The 7847-nt window shown below is 52.7% G+C and overlaps 1 protein-coding gene across 6 annotated transcripts; it reads left to right on the forward strand.

Annotated features, from left to right (window-relative positions):
• The first annotated feature begins 558 nt into the window (after positions 1-558).
• Positions 559-4191, forward strand: PSRC1 (proline and serine rich coiled-coil 1). Of its 6 annotated transcripts, XM_032155145.2 has the most exons (8): positions 559-680; positions 1018-1074; positions 1179-1236; positions 1693-2134; positions 2508-2622; positions 2713-2982; positions 3269-3362; positions 3602-4191. In XM_032155145.2, exons 2-8 carry the CDS (start codon positions 1056-1058, stop codon positions 3603-3605), a joined length of 1002 nt encoding a protein of 333 aa, XP_032011036.1. In that variant the 5' UTR covers positions 559-680; positions 1018-1055; the 3' UTR covers positions 3606-4191. The 6 variants fall into 6 exon arrangements, with proteins under 6 accessions (XP_032011036.1, XP_032011028.1, XP_032011027.1 ...); XM_032155137.2 differs by having other exon boundaries at positions 2508-2982; XM_032155136.2 differs by having other exon boundaries at positions 577-691; positions 1023-1074; positions 2508-2982.
• Positions 4192-7847: the final 3656 nt, after the last annotated feature.

A 7847-nucleotide genomic window follows, 5' to 3' on the forward strand; every position in this document is an offset into this window, starting at 1 on the left:
GCCTGCCTGAGTGAAAAGCCCGTTGCTTTCTTTGCACCTCAGCTGCCTCAGGTTCTTGAAGAGGCGATGGAGGATGTACTTCTTAGAGAACCTCAATATACCTACAATATAAGTGTTTAGGTGCTCCCTTAACTTGGAAAAAACCCACAACTGAGGAACCCCGGCCAATGCGGCGCCTGCATATTGAGTGCGCCCAAGAAAACGAATTTCCTCCCGTAGAGCGTCGGTTAGCGGCCGCGTTAGGCAGCACAACCGTTCTGGAGACTGGGTGCTCCGCGGCTCAGCAGCGGGAGGGGGGCGGGGCGCGAGTTCCATACTCGTGGGTCCGTTCCTTCCCTCCCGGCCAGCCACGCTCCGCTCCCATCTGCCTACGGGCAAGAGGGTCTCCGGGCACGCGAGCACGCGCACTCGCGGCCTCAACCCTCGGCTCCGCGTGGGCCACCTGGGATGGGGTCTTCTCGGAACGGTTCTCCCCCCGCCCCCACCGGCTGACTTCCGGTCGGCAGCTCCGCAGCCCCTCCCCCTGAGGATTCACCAATCACGGTGCGCGTGTGGCTTGAGTAGGTGGGGCCTGAGGGATTCGAAAGGATCCCCGCCCCCTCCGAGCTGATTCCCGGGACTAGGTTGCGGGAGAAAGCCTGTTGCGTGGAAGACAAGGCGGCGCGGGAAGTGGAAACAGGGTGGGCTGGAGGTGTGCGTTGCGTGTGATGCCAGGGGAGTGGAAAGGTGGCTTGGGGAGTGCAGAACCCTGAGGATAGTGGCGGGGAGGAAGATGGGGCGTGCAGGCCGCCCCCAGTGAGGAGAGGCCAGGATGCAGGGCGGCTCCAGGACAATCTGGGCAGTTGGGGGAGCCCTCCGTATCATTCCCGGAGGTAGCAGGAGTAGTTGTGCGGGAGGTGCCACTCCTGGGCGCTTGCTTTGCCTCCAGCATGACCCCCGACCCTGGCTTGCACCCTGAAACTAGCTGCGAGCCTTGGGCAGAATGGATACCTGAGGAAAGGTATGGTTTCTCTCCAGCTCAGATCTAACTGGACTCTCGCTCCTGCTGGCTGGACATGGAGGATTTGGAGGAAGGTAAGGAAAGGAGGGAGGGAAGAATGAAAGGGAGGAGTGAGACCCAGCGATGGAGAACTGCATCAGGGACCCCTGACTGGCCTTCATTCTTCTTTCCCCTTCAGATGTAAGGTTTATTGTGGATGAGACTTTGGACTTTGGGGGGCTGTCACCATCTGACAGGTACCAGCCTCTTTATCCCATTTATTTTCCTCTGACAGTACCTCTTTGTCTCAAACCCCTTACTGCTGAATTATTGGCTTGGGTTGGTAATTTAGCAAGGTTTGGCGCACTTGGGGCTGCTGGGCGGCTGGCTGACTCGGCCTCTGTGACACTATTGGTAGTGGGGAGAGAAGGGAGAAGCTGGAGTTAGATTTCAGGGTGTTAAGAAGAAGGGTAAGTGGATTTGCTGCATCTCCATCCTGGCATCATTTCTGATGTCTGTAAATGCTAAAGGCCTATTAGACCCCATAGAACCAGGTATCTCATCACCCAGAGGCCACATCTCACAGCCAGCATGGGCATCAGGGCCTAGGGTCATGTCCCTGGCTCTGTTGTGGGGCTTTTGTGCAGTCTCCCTTGCATAATCTCCTGTTCCCTTTTGCATGGGCATGATGCCTGGTTTGTTTCCTGTCTCAGCCGTGAGGAGGAAGACCTAACAGTGTTGTTGACTCCAGAGAAACCACTTCGACGGGGCCTCTCCCATCGAAGTGACCCAAATGCAGTGGCACCTGCCCCCCAGGGTGTGAGGCTCAGCCTAGGCCCCCTCAGCCCAGAGAAGCTGGAGGAGATCCTCGATGAGGCCAACCGGCTGGCCGCTCAGCTGGAGCAGTGTGCCCTGCAGGAGCGGGAGAGCGCAGGCGAGGGCCTGGGGCCTCACCGAGTGAAGCCCAGTCCTCGGCGGGAGACCTTTGTGCTGAAGGACAGTCCTGTCCGAGACCTGCTGCCCACTGTGAACTCTTTGACTCGGAGCACGCCCTCCCCAAGCAGCCTGACGCCTCGACTCCGGAGCAATGATAGGAAGGGGTCAGTCAGGGCTCTCCGGGCAACATCTGGAAAGAGACCCTCCAACATGAAGAGGGTGAGTTGAGAGGGTTGAGTTGGAGGTGTGCCCCAGACATAGTGCGTGCCATGATGCGGGCAGGGAGTGGTTTCCTTATTGGTAAAACAGGGATAGTATTTCTAAGTCTAGAATTGTTGGAATTAAATGAGAACCATGAAAAAAGAGAACCAAAACTCTTACCACAGTGTCTGAGTATAAGCTCTGTAATGTCTATAATAAACTCAATAAATGGTATTGGCAATAGTGATGGTGACGGTGACGTTAGCAGCTAACTTCTACCCTTCCTTACTGGGATGTAGACAACTCTCCACCTCTATTTCTTAATTCCTTAAGCCACAGAACAGATATTTTTTCCACTCTAGTCTTTTTTCTCTCTCTCTTTGTGTTTCAGGAGTCACCCACTTGCAATCTGTTCCCTGCATCCAAAAGCCCAGCATCTTCTCCTCTTACCCGATCGACCCCCCCAGTCCGGGGGAGAGCCGGGCCCAGTGGGAGAGCAGCAGCCAGTGAGGAGACCAGAGCAGCCAAGTTGCGGGTGAGTGGGAGTGGGGAGTTTGTGGGATTGACCCTGAAATTTCTCCACTCCTCTCCACCAGGCCCACCCACCCCTGTCAGATCCGTCCTGGCCCCACAGCCTTCTACCAGCAACTCTCAACGCCTGACCCGGCCACAGGGAGCAGCTGCTAAATCTTCCAGTCAACTGCCCATTCCCTCGGCCATCCCCAGGCCTGCCAGCCGAATGCCACTCACCAGCCGGAGTGTGCCACCTGGCAGAGGTGCCCTACCTCCGGATTCTCTGTCAACTCGAAAAGGGCTTCCAAGACCAAGCACTGCAGGACACAGAGTGCGGGAAACTGGACACAAGGGTAAGAGGTCAGGAGGAAGAATTCCTGCCCTTGCCCAGCGTGTCCTCACCCTCCCAGAGCTGGCAACAGTGACCACTTTTGCCATCCTTATTGCAATTCAATTGGAAGATGGGGAGACTGAGTTACAGAGAGGATATGGGGCTGGACAGAGTCTGAGTCTTAGTTTTCAAATACCTCATGGTCGGGGGAGAGTACTAATCCCACACTCGCTGCCTTCATCCAGTATTTCTTTTCAAGGTCAGTTAAACTTGCTGCTAACTCATTTCTTTTGTTAACCCCCATGAAGTTCCTGTTTCCCAGCGACTAAATCTTCCTGTCATGGGTGCCACTCGCAGCAATCTGCAGCCCCCCAGGAAAGTGGCAGTCCCAGGACCTACCAGGTCAGTCTGGTCCTCCCTTGCCCGTCCTGTCTCCCTACCCCACCATCATCTGGGATTCCAAGCTGTTATGCACATCAGCCCTGAATTTTGTATGGAAAGATGGAGAGAGGAGGGGAGCCTGGGGCAGGGGAAGGGGGATCCTATTTCTTCCCACCCTGAGGAGCTTGAACTCTGCTGGGTGACAAATGGGCGTGAGGAAGAAGGGCATTTTAAAGCAGTTATTCCTTCTATCTCTTTAGGTAAAGAGATCAGGACAGCAAGCAAGACTTCAGTAGCAAACCACTACAGTCAGTACCTGGACTCGCCTCTACCCAGCAGACCCTGACTCCAGCAGATTCTGGCCCAGGGACAGGAGGAAGAGATGCCACCAGGGCTGGTCTCCCAGGAGTAGAGACCATGGGAAATGGGGTGGATTAGGATTGAGCTGGAGAAGACTTAAACTCTCTGGGTTGAAAGAAGATTAGGGGAAAAGAGGTCACCTTCCAGCAGTGAAATGAACAAATAGAAGGTGAGAAGTACAGGCAAGTGGTTTGTCTTTATCCACCCCCACTGCTGTGGTCAGCCCCAGAGAATTTTATCTTCTTCCCCGGCATTGGTTCACTGGACATTTCCATGTGAGTGGCCTCTGTAGCTAACCTCCCTGCCCTCTGAGGAGCCGTCTTCCTGAATCGCATTCTCTACTGGACTCTGGCCTGCTTGGAGAGGTGGCAGCAGGCACCTGGTCTTCAGAAATTATTTCCCGTGAATTCTGTGACTCCTAATAGGCCAGTTTGTGATAAGCTTACTCTATGAGTCTTCATTTTTCTAAAATAAAGTGAGTGTATTTTTATATTCTCTGTATATCCGGAAGTCGATCCTGCTCCTATTTCTTTCTTTTTTTTTAGACAGAATCTTGCTCTGTCACCCAGGCTGGAGTTTAATGGTGCGATCTGGGCTCACTGCAACTTCCACCTTCTGGGTTCAAGCAATTCTCCTGCCTCAGCCTCCCGAGTAGCTGAGATTATAGGCGCCTGCCACCCACATCCGGCTAAGTTTTTGTATTTCTAGTAGAGATGGGGTTTCACCATGTTGGCCAGTCTGGTCTCGAACTCCTAACCTCAGGTGATCCACCCGCCTCAGCCTCCCAAAGTGCTGGCATTACAGGTGTGAGCCACCGCACCCAGCCCCTACTCCAATTTCTCTTTTTTTTTTTTGAGACGGAGTTTTGTTCTTGGTGCCCAGGCTGGAGCACAATGGCACGATCTCAGCTCACCGCAATCTCTGCCTCCCGGGTTCAAGGGATTCCCCTGCCTCAGCTTTCTGAGTAGCTGGGATTACAGGCATGCGCCACCACATCTGGCTAATTTTGTATTTTTAGTAGAGATGGGGTTTCTCCATGTTGGTCAGATTGGTCTTGAACTCTCGACCTCACATGATCCGCCCACCTCGGCCTCCCAAAGTGCTGGGATTACAGGTGTGAGCCACCGCGCCCAGCCCCCTGCTCCAATTTCTAACAAATTTGGAGTAAATCTCTAATTCCGGGCAGGGAGCCAGGATGGGCCTCCTAGGCAGGGGCCTGAATAGGCCCTAGGGCCTTGAGATTCCGGCTCATCAGGCTGTGACTGCTCCCCTTGTTGGCATTAGACAAGGACAGGCTGCCTTTCCCCAGGTCTCATGTATCATTGGAAGGTCCAGATGAAAGTTAAGTGTAGCTTAATTCACAGTATGTGAGGCTATTAAGCTAGGATCTAGGTAGATTCTTATTTATATCCTAAACTTGAATGTCCTTTACTGGCAAAATAATGGAGCCTCCTAGAAACGCACCAGCTTCTTGTTTGCTCTCCCTGTGAGACGTGAAGGCCCTTTGGTGGTGTTCATCTTCCCCCATCACCTCAGCCAGAGCTGCTGGAACACCTAGTCACGCTCCAACTAACATCACTGGGTTTGTCCGTGCTCTCCTCATCTCCCGTTAGACTTGGGGGCGAGCGTCAGGATCCGGAAACCTCTGCAGTACCCTAGTGTTGCGACCTGTGTGTAGCAGAGCATTTAGTTTATTTATTCAGAAGATATTCCAGTGCAAGATGGTGTTTGTTGAAGGAATAACAAAGACACGTTTAACAGATTTGGTGTAGGGCCTCCCTTTTTTTGCAGCCTTCAACTCTAGTAATCAGAACCAATTCAACTCCTTCTGAGTTTTGAGGAAACTTCCCTCCCTGAAGGCCAGGCCATGACTTGAGAAAGGCAGCAGGTAAGTGGGCAAAGAGAAGTGGGACTGCCAGCTGGTGCCCCCACCCATGCCTATTTGGCCATAAATGCCTGACTTAGGCACCAGAGTGTCCTTGCCCTGTCCCTGGAGCCAGAGGCCCATCACTGCTTTCCCCTTTTTGTGGCTGATTCCAAGGTTCACCTGGCACATTCACCTACTTCAGTGACGGTGCCTAGATATGCACCTTTCCCTGAGTTCTGCAGCAACTCCGCGGCCTCTGGGATTCCAGGAATCGGTGGGAGGGAAGGGGTATGCAGACAGACACGGAGTATTCAGCTCTGGAGAAATTTGGCGTAAGGCAAGAAACCTCAGGTGTGCTTCCAGCTGCGCCCTGCACTGGTGTCTAGTGAGCAGGGCCTGTTGGTGGCTCCTGGGCCAAGAAGCACTGGAAGGTCAGCAGGCTTAGGTACACACCTGCGCGAGGCCGGAAGGTGACATGTTTGTGTGGAGCCATGTCCAGGGTGGGTCCTTAGAGGCAAAACAAGCTGCAGACCCATGTGTTGTTGCCACCTGGCGGCTGGAGAGGGCATGGCACATCCTGTTCGCCCTCTTGGTCAGCCTTGAGTTTTGTCCCCACCCCACCTCCTCCCACTCCAAACCTGCTTCAGCAGCACTTTCAGTAGGCAGTGCCAGTCAGGGAGGAGGCCCTCCTGCCACGGCTGCCCTTCTTGTTCAGCCACCTGCCTGTCTCCTTTCCTTTGGGCCTGGCTTTCTACTTTTTCTGTATATGCACTCTTCCATTGCACCCAGTAGCAACAACACAGAAAGCCGGTGTTTACTGGCCTCTTACTATGTACTGTGAACTGTTCCAAGCACTCTACATTTGTTAACTCATTTAATCCTCATAAAAGCTCAGTTAGGTGGATGCTTTTATCATCATCCTCATTTTGCAGGCAGAGAAACTTAAGGCTCAGAAAGATTAAGTCATTCAGTCTGGTTCCAGGGTTTGTGTCCTTTTTTTTTTTTTTTTTTTTTTTTTTTTTTGAGACAAGGTCTGGCTCTATTACCCAGGCTGGAGTGCAGTGGTGCGATCTTGGCTCACTGCAGCCTCTGCCTCCTGGGTTTGAGCCATCCTCCCACCTCAGCCTCCCTAGTAGCTGGGACTACAAGCATGCACCACCACAGCTGGCTTTTTTTGTAATTTTTGTAGATAGGGGTTTCACCATGTTGGCCAGGCTGGTCGCTTAACTCCTGGCCTCAAGTGATCCACACGCCTTGGCCTCCCAAAGTATTGGGATTGCAGGCGTGAACCACTGTGCCCAGCTAGGGTTTGTGTTCTTAATCATCACCCTATATTGTCCCCAGGTTAACTCCCTTTCTAGTTTTTTTGTTTGTTTTGAGACGGAGTCTCGCTCTGTCACCTAGGCTGGAGTGCAGTGGCGCGATCTCAGCTCACTGCAATCTCCACCTCCCAGGTTCAAGTGATTCTCCTGTCTCAGCCCCTGGAGTAGCTGGGATTACAGGCATGTGCCACCGCACCCAGCTAATTTTTTTGTATTTTTAGTAGAGACGGAGTTTCACCATATTGCCCAGCCTAGTCTCAAACTCCTGATCTCAGGTGATCTGTCCATCTCGGCCTCCCAAAGTGCTGGGATTACAGGCACGAGCCACCGTGCCCAGCCTCCTTTCTAGTTTATTGAATGGAACTTTGACAAACACAAAACTTGGAACTAGGCCGGATGCGGTAGCTCACATCTATCTATGACCCCAGTTTGGGAGGCCAAGGTGGGGGGATCACTTGAGCCTAGGAATTCAAGACCAGCCTGATCAACATAGTGAGACCTTGTCTCTATTAAATTTAACAAGCATATATACTTTTAAATATATATCATATATACACACAAAAACAAAACTTAGGATGAGAAGTAATGTTGCAAAGCACACACTTGGCTTCAGTATGAGTAGCTGCTTCATTTTCCAATGGGAAAAAAAAAAACAAAAAACAACCCTGAGCAGTGTAGTTAGGAGGCACTGAGTCACTGAGCACCATTCAATTCCAACCAGCCTCTCAATGCAGCCCTCCCTGCCTCTTGAATTCTGCCCCAGAAAACTCATCCCTGTCTAGGACTCAGCCCTGAGGGGCTGGGCTGGAAGGCTGCACGGGGCAGCCTGGTCCTGGTGAAAAGGACACTTTCCTGCTCGCCCACCATGTCTTCCTTGGAAATGCCAGGAAATGGGCTCTGTGCTGATCCAGCTATTTGGGAGCAGTGTCATGGACACAGGCCGAGGCACAGGCTTAT

The sequence above is a fragment of the Hylobates moloch genome, unplaced genomic scaffold (genome assembly GCF_009828535.3).
Source record: "Hylobates moloch isolate HMO894 unplaced genomic scaffold, HMol_V3 SCAFFOLD_5, whole genome shotgun sequence".
In the NCBI taxonomy this organism is placed as follows: Eukaryota; Metazoa; Chordata; class Mammalia; order Primates; family Hylobatidae; genus Hylobates; species Hylobates moloch.

Coding starts and splice junctions, on each gene's coding strand:
- PSRC1 (XM_032155137.2), top strand. Junction 2,135..2,507: donor GACCCTCCAACATGAAGAGG/GTGAGTTGAGAG, acceptor TTTGTGTTTCAG/GAGTCACCCACTTGCAATCT. Junction 2,983..3,268: donor GCGGGAAACTGGACACAAGG/GTAAGAGGTCAG, acceptor ACCCCCATGAAG/TTCCTGTTTCCCAGCGACTA.